The sequence below is a fragment of the Oncorhynchus tshawytscha genome, unplaced genomic scaffold (assembly GCF_018296145.1).
Source record: "Oncorhynchus tshawytscha isolate Ot180627B unplaced genomic scaffold, Otsh_v2.0 Un_contig_14971_pilon_pilon, whole genome shotgun sequence".
Classification (NCBI taxonomy): Eukaryota; Metazoa; Chordata; class Actinopteri; order Salmoniformes; family Salmonidae; genus Oncorhynchus; species Oncorhynchus tshawytscha.
The window spans coordinates 41,246-56,821 of NW_024609461.1; the positions used below are offsets into that span (position 1 = coordinate 41,246).

Genomic DNA, 15,576 nt, shown 5'->3' on the forward strand with positions numbered 1-15,576 from the left:
AACATAGTAACACAGTAACACAGTAACATAGTCACAGTAGTAACACAGTAGCATAGTAACATCGTAACATAGAAACATATTAACACAGTAACAGTAGTACCACAGTAACTTATTAACACAGTAACATAGTAACACAGTAACTTATTAACACAGTAACATAGTAACACAGTAACATAGTAGCATATTAACACAATAACACAGTAACAGTAGTACCACAGTAACTTATTAACACAGTAACATAGTAACATAGTAACACAGGAACACAGTAACATAGTAACACAGTAACTTATTAACATAGTAACATAGTAACACAGTAACATAGTAACACAGTAACACAGTAACATAGTAACATAGTAACATATTAGCACAGTGACATAGTAACATACTAACACAGTAACATAGTAACGTAGTAACATAGTAACATAGTAACACAGTAACATGGTAACAGTAGTAACCCAGTAACATACTAACACAGTAACATAGTAACACAGTAACATATTAGCACAGTGACATAGTAACATAGTAACTTATTAATCCATTAACATATTATATTAACATAGTGGCATTATTAAACCATTAACATATTATATTAACATAGTAACACTGTGAGGAACTAGTAACACAAGCATTTCACTGCATCCGCTATAACATCTGCTAAACTGTTTATGCGACCAATACACTTATTTGATTTAGTTTTAATATTTTTGGGGGTAATATCCTGTTTTGTGTTTTCCCAGTATCAAATGGTTCTATCTTGCCCCTTGACCTCCTGTAAAGTATCTCATGTCTGTCAACTTGATCAGAATATAGCAGACATGTTGAATGTGTCATTTCAGATGACATCACACTAACAGTGGATGGGAAGGACACATACGAAGAGGTGAAGAGGTCAGGGAGGTACAGGTGAGAGTTACTCAAGCTGGAATGAACCTTGAACTACAGCTGTCGTTAATAATATACACTGAACAAAAATATAAAGGCAACATGTAAAGTGTTGGTCCCATGTTTCATGAGCTGAAATAAACAATCCCAGAAATGTTCCATATGCACAAAAAGCTTATTTCTCTCAAATCTTGAGCTCCAATTTGTTTATATCCTGTTAGTGAGCATTTCTCCTTTGCTAAGATAATCCATCCACCTGACAGGTATGGCATATGAAGAAGCTGATTACACAGCATGATCATTACACAGGTGCACCTTGTGCTAGGGACAATAAAAGGCCACTCTAAAATGTGCAGTTTTGTCACACAACACAATGCCACAGATGCCTCATGTTTTGAGGGAGTGTGCAATTGGCATGGTAACAGCAGGAATGTCCACCAGAGCTGTTGCCAGAGAATTGAATGTTAATTTCTATACCATAAGCCACGTCGTTTTAGAGAATTTGGCAGTGCGTCTGTGAAAGGAGTGCCCCATGGTGGGGTTATGGTATGGGCAGGCATAAGCTGCAGACAATGAACACAATTGCATTTTATCGATGGCAATTTGAATGAACACATATACCGTGACGAGATCCTGAGGCCCATTGTCGTGCCATTCATCCGACGCCATCACCTCATGTGTCAGCATGATAGTGCACAGCGCCATGTTGCAAGGATCTGTTACACAATTCCTGGATGCTGAAAATGTCCCATTTCTTCCATGGCCTGCATACTCACCAGACATGTCACCCATTGAGCATGTTTGGGATGCTCTGGATTGACATATATGACGTGTTCTAGATCCAGACAATCTCCAGCAACTTCACACAGCCATTGAAGAGGAGTGGGACAACATTCCACAAGCCACATTCAACAGCCTAATAAACTCTATGTGAAGGAGATGTGTCGTGCTGCATGAGGCAAATGGTAGATACTGACTGACACACCAGATACTGACTGGTTTTCTGATTCACGACCCTACTTTTTTTTGTGACCAACAGATGCATATCTGTATTCCCAGTCATGTCATATGCATAGATTAGGGCCTATTGAAATGTATTTCAATTGACTGATTTCCTTATATGAATTGTAGTTGCAAATTCTTAGAAATTGTTGCATTTTGCGTTTATATTTTCTATAGTATATTTTATATTATTTTATATATTATCATATTATTGTTGCTGTTGTTATGCTCTGTTTACAATTGTACAATTTTATCTCATGGCCTGGTGTGGTTCCAGGGAGTGCAAGCGAACCCAGGGAGTTTCTACCACAGACCTGGTCGGTCGCATGCTACTGATGACCAAAGCCCACCACAGCAACATAGTGAGTATAGAAACCCCTCATAGGTTACCATGGTGAGAATAGAAACCCCTCATAGGTTACCATGGTGAGTATAGAAACCCCTCATAGGTTACCATGGAGAGTATAGAAACCCCTCATAGGTTACCATAGTGAGTATAGAAACCCCTCATAGGTTACCATAGTGAGTATAGAAACCCCTCATAGGTTACCATAGTGAGTATAGAAACCCCTCATAGGTTACCATGGTGAGTATAGAAACCCCTCATAGGTTACCATAGTGAGTATAGAAACCCCTCATAGGTTACCATAGTGAGTATAGAAACCCCTCATAGGTTACCATGGTGAGTATAGAAACCCCTCATAGGTTACCATGGTGAGTATAGAAACCCCTCATAGGTTACCATAGTGAGTATAGAAACCACTCATAGGTTACCATGGTGAGTATAGAAACCCCTCATAGGTTACCATAGTGAGTATAGAAACCACTCATAGGTTACCATAGTGAGTATAGAAACCCCTCATAGGTTACCCAGTGAGTATAGTAGGTTACCATGGTGAGTATAGAAACCCTCATAGGTTACCATAGTGAGTATAGAAACCACTCATAGGTTACCATGGTGAGTATAGAAACCCCTCATAGGTTACCATAGTGAGTATAGAAACCACTCATAGGTTACCATGGTGAGTATAGAAACCACTCATAGGTTACCATAGTGAGTATAGAAACCCCTCATAGGTTACCATAGTGAGTATAGAAACCACTCATAGGTTACCATGGTGAGTATAGAAACCACTCATAGGTTACCATAGTGAGTATAGAAACCACTCATAGGTTACCATGGTGAGTATAGAAACCACTCATAGGTTACCATAGTGAGTATAGAAACCACTCATAGGTTACCATAGTGAGTATAGAAACCCCTCATAGGTTACCATAGTGAGTATAGAAACCACTCATAGGTTACCATGGTGAGTATAGAAACCACTCATAGGTTACCATGGTGAGTATAGAAACCACTCATAGGTTACCATGAGTATAGAAACCACTCATAGGTTACCATAGTGAGTATAGAAACCACTCATAGGTTACCATAGTGAGTATAGAAACCACTCATAGGTTACCATGGTGAGTATAGAAACCACTCATAGGTTACCATGGTGAGTATAGAAACCACTATAGGTTACCAACCACTCATAGGTTACCATGGTGAGTATAGAAACCACTCATAGGTTACCATGGTGAGTATAGAAACCACTCATAGGTTACCATGGTGAGTATAGAAACCACTCATAGGTTACCATGGTGAGTATAGAAACCACTCATAGGTTACCATGGTGAGTATAGAAACCACTCATAGGTTACCATGGTGAGTATAGAAACCACTCATAGGTTACCATGGTGAGTATAGAAACCACTCATAGGTTACCATGGTGAGTATAGAAACCACTCATAGGTTACCATGGTGAGTATAGAAACCACTCATAGGTTACCATGGTGAGTATAGAAACCACTCATAGGTTACCATGGTGAGGTTACCATGGTAGAAACCACTCATAGGTTACCATGGTGAGTATAGAAACCACTCATAGGTTACCATGGTGAGTATAGAAACCACTCATAGGTTACCATGGTGAGTATAGAAACCACTCATAGGTTACCATGGTGAGTATAGAAACCACTCATAGGTTACCATGGTGAGAATAGAAACCACTCATAGGTTACCATGGTGAGTATAGAAACCACTCATAGGTTACCATGGTGAGTATAGAAACCACTCATAGGTTACCATGGTGAGTATAGAAACCACTCATAGGTTACCATAGTGAGTATAGAAACCACTCATAGGTTACCATGGTGAGTATAGAAACCCCTCATAGGTTACCATGGTGAGTATAGAAACCACTCATAGGTTACCATAGTGAGTATAGAAACCACTCATAGGTTACCATGGTGAGTATAGAAACCACTCATAGGTTACCATAGTGAGTATAGAAACCACTCATAGGTTACCATGGTGAGTATAGAAACCACTCATAGGTTACCATGGTGAGTATAGAAACCACTCATAGGTTACCATGGTGAGTATAGAAACCACTCATAGGTTACCATGGTGAGTATAGAAACCACTCATAGGTTACCATGGTGAGTATAGAAACCACTCATAGGTTACCATGGTGAGTATAGAAACCACTCATAGGTTACCAGGTGAGTATAGAAACCACTCATAGGTTACCATAGTGAGTATAGAAACCACTCATAGGTTACCATGGTGAGTATAGAAACCACTCATAGGTTACCATGGTGAGTATAGAAACCACTCATAGGTTACCATGGTGAGTATAGAAACCACTCATAGGTTACCATGGTGAGTATAGAAACCACTCATAGGTTACCATGGTGAGTAGAAACATAGGTTACCATGGTGAGTATAGAAACCACTCATAGGTTACCATGGTGAGTATAGAAACCACTCATAGGTTACCATGGTGAGTATAGAAACCACTCATAGGTTACCATGGTGAGTATAGAAACCACTCATAGGTTACCATGGTGAGTATAGAAACCACTCAGGTTACCATGGTGGTTACCACTCATAGGTTACCATGGTGAGTATAGAAACCACTCATAGGTTACCATGGTAGAGGTATAGAAACCACTCATAGGTTACCATGGTGAGTATAGAAACCACTCATAGGTTACCATGGTGAGTATAGAAACCCCTCATAGGTTACCATGGTGAGTATAGAAACCACTCATAGGTTACCATGGTGAGTATAGAAACCACTCATAGGTTACCATGGTGAGTATAGAAACCACTCATAGGTTACCATGGTGAGTATAGAAACCACTCATAGGTTACCATGGTGAGTATAGAAACCCCTCATAGGTTACCATGGTGAGTATAGAAACCCCTCATAGGTTAGGAGTTCTTCCACTTCAGTTGAATTTCCACTTAGTCTCCTGTTGACATCAAAAATGTAGAAGTCATGATATGCTCCTATCTGTCACGTCTCTGAGCTCCTATTGTTACAGTTGAATAATAGATCAACTGAAGCCTGTTTCCTCTCATCTGTCCCCTCAGGGCCATTCAGACTATCAACAGCACACAGACAACTTTGGCAAGGTAGGTCCCATGTCTACTCTCATACAAGTACAACTTTAAGAAAAGTTATTTTTTTAAATCCCACAAAGGCTCACTCTGTGAAATGCACAGCTGTCTGTTTTTGATCATTTAAATAAAGAAGTGCCCTTTAAAAGAGAGTGCACTTGACCATAGCAACTGCTTTGTCAGGGTCTACTATTTGTGTACAAATCCTGGGTAGACTTTCTCTGCTACAGCTTTAGTACCCCCCCCCAACTCTCGCCAACTCTCTCTCTGAAACAAAGGGTGTTATTGTGGTGCCCAGTTGATAATCAAAACTGTGGGCCTGGCCAGGTGGTAATGAATACCACCTCTGTTCCCTCTGAAGGCAGAAACTGACCAGAGGATCTACATTTGAACAACGGTTAGATTCCAAATGGGGGTGGGAAAGAGAACGGAATGATCACCGTTACGTAACAAATGTTCTCTTTTTCAAACGTTGAAAGAGAGAGAAAAAATATATTTGGCCAGTGTTGAATAAATGTGTTGGGGGCTCTGACGGACATTGAGATATACCTCACAGTGCTGACGGACTGGCTACTGGATGTTCAAGAAGAGGGATCTCAGATGGTGTTTTACTCATTTGGCCACTGGGTGGCGCAGTGTGATCATTTTCTCCTATGAGAAAAGACCATACTGAATATTGAATACCAACTTTGAATTCCAAATGCTATAGGATTTTAATAAGTCAAGCTGCCACATACTGGCATGGTGTGTTGTTCCCCTTTCTGCCCAATGAACACATTTATGGACAATACTTCATTCCATTTAGGGGACTTTAAATCTTTTGGCACAATAGCTCCCTCAGAGGTTCCACCTGTATAGCCTCTGTAAGGAATATCATACAGCATCCTCTATTACTCAGTGTAATGATATCATTCCTTTGCTGGCTTGGAACGAACATTTAGTCCTGGTTTGTCAAGTGCTACACTGTATTTATACTTTGTGCATTATGGGTGTTGCAGGGTCCTAAGGGCCACAGTCCGTGGACGGGGGTGTCCCAGTTCCTCCAGACGTCCCAGAAGATTATCCAGTTTGCCTCAGGACAGGAGCCTCAGCCTGGGGACACCATCATCTATGTGGCTGGAGCCTTCGACCTCTTCCGTATCCTCTGTCTGGTGGCTCCATGAACGCACTACTTTCAATTGCATGTGTTTGATACCATTCCATTCGTTGCATTCCAGCCAATACAATGGCTGGAATCCCGCATGGTGATATCTCCCTCCACCAGCCTCCTCATATTTACCATGTCTGGTGCCAGGAGATTTTCCTGACCATGTCTATAATATGAAGTGTGTTGATACAGGTAACTGCCAAAATAAAGGAAACACTAACATAAAGTGTCTTAATAGGGTGTTGGGCCACCACGAGCCAGAACAGCTTAATTCCCCTTTGGCATACATTCTACAAGTGTCTAGAACTCTATTTGAGGGATGAGACACCATTTTTCCACCAAAAATCCATCATTTGGTGTTTTATTGATAGTGGTGGAAAACGCTGTCTCAGACGTCGCTCCAGAATGTCCCATAAGTGTTCAATTGGGTTGAGATCTGGTGACTGAGACAGCCATGGCATATGGTTTACATCGTTTCCCTGCTCATTCAGCGACCACTTGTGCCCTGTAGATGGGGACATTGTCATCCTATGGTGGCATTGCCATGGTAGCCAAAAATAATGGCTTACCCAGCATTTTTTTCATCACCCTAGGCATGATGGGATGTTAATTGCTGAATGAACTCAGGAACCACACCTTTGTGGAAGCACCTGCTTTCAATATACTTTGTATCCCTCATTTAGTTAAGTGTTTCCTTTATTTTGGCAGTTACATGTAAATAAGAACAGTTTGACTTGTTACTAAGGCCTTCTCTGACAGCTTTGAAGGCCCTGATGGTAGGATACATCAATATCAGGTGACTCTATACACTCATACCTACCATGTTAGAGCAAAGAGTTGTTATTTTCTGACCATGTGACCTGACCAAGAAAAACTGGCCCATAGAAAGACAAACACCCCTCATGCTAGTGTAACCGATGTGAAATGGCTAGCTAGTTAGCGGGGTGCGCTCTAATAGCGTTTCAATCGTTGACGTCACCCGCTCTGAGACCTTGAAGTAGTTGTTCCCCTTGCTCAGCAAGGGCGGTAGCTTTTGTGGAGCGATGGGTAACGATGCTTTGTGAGAGGCAGTTGTTGATGTGTGCAGAGGGTCCCTGCTTCAAGCCCAGGTAGGGGTGAGGGACGGAAGCTATACTGTTACACTACCTAGCTGCACTACACTTATGCGACGTAGATGTTCTATATTTCTATAACTGGCTAGTCCTGTGGTCACCAAAACACCTGGGCCCAGTCATCTACAGTGTGTGGAGAGGTTTGAGATTATAGACTGGACTCAGAGGCCTAGTTTGTAGATACTATAGTTGTTGTTGTCGGCCTTGACCAATGTCTTCTCAGATATTGGCCATGTGGACTTCCTGGAGGCGGTTTCCAGGCTTTCAGACAAGCCATATGTTATAGTGGGGTTACACTTTGACCAGGTGAGTCTGACAAGCCATATGTTATAGTGGGGTTACACTTTGACCAGGTGAGTCTGACAAGCCATATGTTATAGTGGGGTTACACTTTGACCAGGTGAGTCTGACAAGCCATATGTTATAGTGGGGTTACACTTTGACCAGGTGAGTCTGACAAGCCATATGTTATAGTGGGGTTACACTTTGACCAGGTGAGTCTGACAAGCCATATGTTATAGTGGGGTTACACTTTGACCAGGTGAGTCTGACAAGCCATATGTTATAGTGGGGTTACATTTTGACACAATCTGGTCTATTGTCTCCTCAGTTGAGCTGTAAAATAGATCATTTAGGCTGGGATTTGTAGGTCTAATACAGCCATTTATATATCAATAAGTATACATTCTGGGTAACAATTACTGTAATAATTGTGCATTAAAATGGACAAAAATGGCTTTTTAGCAAAAAACTATTTCTCAAGCAAGAATTTTGCAAGGACTGTCTAGGAGTGGTCTCAGTGGGGAGAGGAACATGTAAAAGTAGCTGTTATTGACAGAGAGGTTTGGAACTCTTTGTTATTGGTCTATTGACCAATTTACCGCCTGGTGATGGCTTTCAAAGGCAATGTTCCCACAATGTTCTCGGTGATCCCATTCACGGTAAACGCTGCATATTTCGACTCAATCAGAAATAGCCTTTTAAAACCCACAATGCCTATAACCAACCCACTGTCAAATACCATCCTGACACTGATAGTGGACATTTGCATCATCTTATTCTTACTTTTGGGTTTTGTGTGAATTTTTCAGGAGGTGAATCGCTACAAAGGGAAGAATTACCCCATTATGAACGTCCATGAGAGAACACTCAGTGTGCTGGCCTGTCGGGTAAGTTCTCTCGCCTTCTCTTCCATAAGAGATACTGTACATCTCTTTTGTAAGAGTTATTTTGTAAATTGTGTGTATGCAGGACTCCGTTGTGAAAGAGACCTTGGTCTCAATGGGACTGTTAAAATAAAGGTCAAGTAAAATGATGAGAAGTGATGAGTATATTAATCTAATGTGCTTCTGTTCTGTTTCTGTCTGCAGTATGTCTCTGAGGTGGTGATTGGTGCACCTTATGCAGTCACGAGAGAGTTACTAGACCACTTCAAGGTAAGGGCTCAAGACACTACACTTGTTCTGCAGAGCCATTTGAACCAGGCTGAACATGCTAACATTTGTGGAAACTCCCAAGGTTAGTTTTGGGTCTCACCCTGCATGGTATCTACAGTGGGTTAGTGTTGGGTCTCATCCTGCAAGGTATCTAGTATCTACAGTGGGTTAGTGTTGGGTCTCATCCTGCATGGTATCTACAGTGGGTTAGTGTTGGGTCTCATCATGCATGGTATCTACAATGGGTTAGTTTTGGGTCTCACCCTGCATGGTATCTACAGTGGGTTAGTGTTGGGTCTCACCTGCATGGTATCTACAGTGGGTTAGTGTTGGTCTCAATGCATGGAATCTACAGTGGGTTAGTTTTGGGTCTCACCCTGCATGGTATCTACAATGGGTTAGTGTTGGGTCTCATCCTGCATGGTATCTACAGTGGGTTAGTGTTGGGTCTCATCCTGCAAGGTATCTACAGTGGGTTAGTGTTGGGTCTCATCCTGCATGGTATCTACAGTGGGTTAGTGTTGGGTCTCACCCTGCATGGTATCTACAGTGGGTTAGTGTTGGGTCTCATCCTGCATGGTATCTACTATCTACAGTGGGTTAGTGTTGGGTCTCACCCTGCATGGTATCTACAGTGGGTTAGTGTTGGGTCTCATCCTGCATGGTATCTACAGTGGGTTAGTGGTGGGTCTCATCCTGCAAGGTATCTACAGTGGGTTAGTGTTGGGTCTCATCCTGCATGGTATCTACAGTGGGTTAGTGTTGGGTCTCATCATGCATGGTATCTACAGTGGGTTAGTGGTGGGTCTCATCATGCATGGTATCTACAGTGGGTTAGTTTTGGGTCTCACCCTGCAAGGTATCTACAGTGGGTTAGTGTTGGGTCCCATCCTGCATGGTATCTACAGTGGGTTAGTGTTGGGTCTCATCATGCATGGTATCTACAGTGGGTTAGCATTGGGTCTCACCCTCATGGTATCTACAGTGGGTTAGTGTTGGCTCTCACCCTGCATGGTATCTACAGTGGGTTAGTGTTGGCTCTCACCCTGCATGGTATCTACAGTGGGTTAGTGTTGGGTCTCATCCTGCATGGTATCTACAGTGGGTTAGTGTTGGGTCTCATCCTGCATGGTATCTACAGTGGGTTAGTGTTGGGTCTCATCCTGCATGGTATCTACAGTGGGTTAGTTTTGGGTCTCATCCTGCATGGTATCTACTATCTACAGTGGATTAGTTTTGGGTCTCATCCTGCATGGTATCTACAATGGGTTAGTTTTGGGTCTCATCCTGCATGGTATCTACAGTGGGTTAGTGTTGGGTCTCATCCTGCAAGGTATCTACAGTGGGTTAGTGTTGGGTCTCATCCTGCATGGTATCTACAGTGGGTTAGTGTTGGGTCTCATCATGCATGGTATCTACAGTGGGTTAGTGGTGGGTCTCATCATGCATGGTATCTACAGTGGGTTAGTTTTGGGTCTCACCCTGCAAGGTATCTACAGTGGGTTAGTGTTGGGTCTCATCATGCATGGTATCTACTATCTACAGTGGATTAGTTTTGGGTCTCATCCTGCATGGTATCTACAGTGGGTTAGTGTTGGGTCTCATCATGTGTGGCATCTACCGTGGGTTAGTGTTGAGGTCTCATCATGCATGGTATCTACAGTGGGTTAGTGTTGGGTCTCATCATGCATGGTATCTACAGTGGGTTAGTGTTGGGTCTCATCCTGCATGGTATCTACAGTGGGTTAGTGTTGGGTCTCATCCTGCATGGTATCTACAGTGGGTTAGTGTTGGGTCTCATCATGCATGGTATCTACAGTGGGTTAGTGTTGGGTCTCATCATGCATGGTATCTACTGTGGGTTAGTGTTGGGTCTCATCCTGCATGGTATCTACAGTGGGTTAGTGTTGGGTCTCATCCTGCATGGTATCTACAGTGGGTTAGTGTTGGGTCTCATCATGCATGGTATCTACAGTGGGTTAGTTTTGGGTCTCATCCTGCATGGTATCTACTGTGGGTTAGTTTTGGGTCCCACCCTGCATGGTATCTACAGTGGGTTAGTGGTGGGTCTCATCCTGCATGGTATCTACAGTGGGTTAGTGTTGGGTCCCACCCTGCATGGTATCTACAGTGGGTTAGTGGTGGGTCTCATCCTGCATGGTATCTACAGTGGGTTAGTGTTGGGTCTCACCCTGCATGGTATCTCCAGTGGGTTAGTGTTGGGTCTCATCCTGCATGGTATCTACTATCTACAGTGGGTTAGTGTTGGGTCTCACCCTGCATGGTATCTACAGTGGGTTAGTGTTGGGTCTCATCCTGCATGGTATCTACTATCTACAGTGGGTTAGTGTTGGGTCTCATCCTGCATGGTATTTATTTATTTATCCATTATTTTACCAGGTAAGTTGACTGAGAACACGTTCTCATTTGCAGCAACGACCTGGGGAATAGTTACAGGGGAGAGGAGGGGGATGAATGAGCCAATTGTAAACTGGGGTTTATTAGGTGACCGTGATGGTTTGAGGGTCAGATTGGGAATTTAGCCAGGACACCAGGGTTAACACCCCTACTCTTACGATAAGTGCCATGGGATCTTTAATGACCTCAGAGAGTCAGGACACCCGTTTAACGTCCCATCCGAAAGACGGCACCTACACAGAGCAATGCCCCCAATCACTGCGCTGGGGAATTGAGATATTTTTTTTTAGACCAGAGGAAATAGTGCCTCCTACTTGCCCTCCAACACCACTTCCAGCAGCATCTGGTCTCCCATCCAGGAACTGACCAGGACCAACCCTGCTTAGCTTCAGAAGCAAGCCAGCAGTGTTATGCAGGGTGGTATGCTGCTGGCTACAGTGGGTTAGTGTTGGGTCTCACCCTGCATGGTATCTACAGTGGGTTAGTGTTGGTTCTCACCCTGCATGGAATCTACAGTGGGTCAGTGTTGGCTCTCACCCTGCATGGTATCTACAGTGGGTTAGCATTGGGTCTCACCCTCATGGTATCTACAGTGGGTCAGTGTTGGCTCTCACCCTGCATGGTATCTACAATGGGTTAGTGTTGGGTCTCATCATGCATGGTATCTACTATCTACAGTGGATTAGTTTTGGGTCTCATCCTGCATGGTATCTACTGTGGGTTAGTGTTGGGTCTCATCATGTGTGGCATCTACCGTGGGTTAGTGTTGAGGTCTCATCATGCATGGTATCTACAGTGGGTTAGTGTTGGGTCTCATCCTGCATGGTATCTACAGTGGGTTAGTTTTGGGTCTCATCCTGCATGGTATCTACAGTGGGTCAGTGTTGGCTCTCACCCTGCATGGTATCTACAGTGGGTTAGCATTGGGTCTCATCATGCATGGTATCTACAGTGGGTTAGTGTTGGGTCTCATCCTGCATGGTATCTACAGTGGGTTAGTGTTGGGTCTCACCCTGCATGGTATCTACAGTGGGTTAGTGTTGGGTCTCACCCTGCATGGTATCTACAGTGGGTCAGTGTTGGCTCTCACCCTGCATGGTATCTACAGTGGGTTAGTGTTGGGTCTCACCCTGCATGGTATCTACAGTGGGTTAGTGTTGGGTCTCATCCTGCATGGTATCTACAGTGGGTTAGTTTTGGGTCTCACCCTGCATGGTATCTACAGTGGGTTAGTGTTGGGTCTCATCATGCATGGTCTACTTCTGCAGGTGGACCTTGTGTGTCATGGGAAGACAGAGGTGCATCCTGACAAAGACGGGTCGGACCCCTATGCTGTGAGTACCCTGTGCCTTTTTCTGACACAACTATGTTACTAAAAAACAATGTGCTGGTGCACTCCAATTGATACAAACTATAAGGCCATGGGGACTTGGTATAAGGTGCTCTTTGAAAGGGTAGTCTATGACTGGCAGAAAACTACAAGGCCATGGGGACTTGGTATGTTTTACATTCACGTACAGTGGGGGGAAAAAAGTATTTAGTCAGCCACCAATTGTGCAAGTTCTCCCACTTAAAAAGATGAGAGAGGCCTGTAATTTATCATAGGTACACTTCAACTATGACAGACAAAATGAGAAAAAACATCCAGAAAATCACATTGTAGGATTTCTAATGAATTTATTTGCAAATTATGGTGGAAAATAAGTATTTGGTCAATAACAAAAGTTTATTTCAATACTTTGTTATATACCCTTTGTTGGCAATGACAGAGGTCAAACGTTTTCTGTAAGTCTTCACAAGGTTTTCACACACTGTTGATGGTATTTTGGCCCATTCCTCCATGCAGATCTCCTCTAGAGCAGTGATGTTTTGGGACTGTTGCTGGGCAACACGGACTTTCAACTCCCTCCAAAGATTTTCTATGGGATTGAGATCTGGAGACTGGCTAGGCCACTCCAGGACCTTGAAATGCTTCTTACGAAGCCACTCCTTCGTTGCCCGGGCAGTGTGTTTGGGATCATTGTCATGCTGAAAGACCCAGCCACGTTTTATCTTTAATGCCCTTGCTGATGGAAGGAGGTTTTCACTCAAAATCCCACGATACATGGCCCCATTCATTCTTTCCTTTACACGGATCAGTCGTCCTGGTCCCTTTGCAGAAAAACAACCCCAAAGCATGATGTTTCCACCCCCATGCTTCACAGTAGGTATGGTGTTCTTTGGATGCAACTCAGCATTCTTTGTCCTCCAAACACGATGAGTTGAGTTTTTACCAAAAAGTTATATTTTGGTTTTGTCTGACCATATGACATTCTCCCAATCTTCTTCTGGATCATCCAAATGCTCTCTAGCAAACTTCAGACGGGCCTGGACATGTACTGGCTTCAGCAGGGGGACACGTCTGGCACTGCAGGATTTGAGTCCCTGGCGGCGTAGTGTGTTACTGATGGTAGGCTTTGTTACTTTGGTCCCAGCTCTCTGCAGGTCATTCACTAGGTTCCCCCGTGTGGTTCTGGGATTTTTGCTCATCCTTCTTGTGATCATTTTGACCCCATGGGGTGAGATCTTGCGTAGAGGCCCAGATCGAGGGAGATTATCAGTGGCCTTGTATGTCTTCCATTTCCTAATAATTGCTCCCACAGTAGATTTCTTCAAACCAAGCTGCTTACCTATTGCAGATTCAGTCTTCCCAGCCTGGTGCAGGTCTACAATTTTGTTTCTGGTGTCCTTTGACAGCTCTTTGGTCTTGGCCATAGTGGAGTTTGGAGTGTGACTGTTTGAGGTTGTGGACAGGTGTCTTTTATACTGATAACAAGTTCAAACAGGTGCCATTAATACAGGTAACGAGTGGAGGACAGAGGGGCCTCTTAAAGAAGAAGTTACAGGTCTGTGAGAGCCAGAAATCTTGCTTGTTTGTAGGTGACCAAATACTTATTTTCCACCATAATTTGCAAATAAATTCATAAAAAATCCTGCAATGTGATTTTCAGGATTTTTTTCTTCTCATTTTGTCTGTCATAGTTGAAGTGTACCTATGATGAAAATTACAGGCCTCTCTCATCTTTTTAAGTGGGAGAACTTGCACAATTGGTGGCTGACTAAATACTTTTTTTGCCCCACTGTAATTTAGCAGACGCTCTTATCCAGAGCAATTAGGGTAAAGTGACTTGCTCAAAGGCACATCAACAGATTTTTCACCTAGTCAGCTCAGAGATTCGAACCAGCAACCTTTCGATTACTGGCCCATGCACTTCACCGCTAGACTACCTGCCACCGTATAATATGCTCTTTGAAAGAGTAGTGTATGACTAGCAGAAAACCAAAGGGGATAATAGCCACCACTTTAGTAAACGAGAAATGTAGAACATTTTATCATAGGGCTTACAGTACTTTTCCCATCAAGGCAATCTCACAGAAAAATGTAGGGATGAACTTCTTCATTTAAAAAGCCTTTGTTACTTGGTTACTAAGTGGTTACAATGTATTTGGAAGACTGATATAATATACAGTATTGTACATAATAACATATGCCGTTTTTTGCAAACTTTTATCCTAAGCGTGCAATGTCTAAGTGAATGTTTAAGTGTGGACTGTGTTTCTCTAAATGCAGGAGCCCAGGAAAAAAGGAATACTGCACACTGTGGACAGTATGAACAGCCTCACCACTGATAGTATTGTTCAGAGGATCATCAAAAACAGGTGAGGGCATGAAGGAGTTAGATAACCTGGTATGTCACATCATCATGATAATATCTCTGTAGTTTCAATGATGCTAAGGTCACGTCATTATGATAATATCTCTGTAGTTGTAAGATCACATCATCATGATAATATCTCTGTAGTTGTAAGGTCACGTCATTGTGATAATATCTCTGTAGTTGTAAGGTCACGTCATTATGATAATATCTCTGTAGTTTAAATGATGCTAAGGTCACGTCATCATGATAATATCTCTGTAGTTTAAATGATGCTAAGGTCACATCATCATGATAATATCTCTGTAGTTGTAAGGTCACGTCATTATGATAATATCTCTGTAGTTTTAATGATGCTAAGGTCACGTCATTATGATAATATCTCTGTAGTTGTAAGGTCACGTCATTATGATAATATCTCTGTAGTTGTAAG

General features: G+C 42.8%; 1 protein-coding gene across 1 annotated transcript in view; it reads left to right on the top strand.

The window, feature by feature from the left end:
- LOC112225789 (ethanolamine-phosphate cytidylyltransferase-like) overlaps positions 1–15,576 on the top strand; it is a 38,999-nt gene that overhangs the window by 21,029 nt on the left and 2,394 nt on the right. The window contains exons 4-12 of the mRNA XM_042315429.1: positions 837–903; positions 2,162–2,246; positions 5,309–5,350; positions 6,334–6,472; positions 7,818–7,900; positions 8,686–8,763; positions 8,965–9,030; positions 12,717–12,782; positions 15,059–15,147. Coding sequence (XP_042171363.1) covers positions 837–903; positions 2,162–2,246; positions 5,309–5,350; positions 6,334–6,472; positions 7,818–7,900; positions 8,686–8,763; positions 8,965–9,030; positions 12,717–12,782; positions 15,059–15,147 — 715 coding nt within the window. The remainder of the gene's footprint in view (positions 1–836; positions 904–2,161; positions 2,247–5,308; positions 5,351–6,333; positions 6,473–7,817; positions 7,901–8,685; positions 8,764–8,964; positions 9,031–12,716; positions 12,783–15,058; positions 15,148–15,576) is intronic.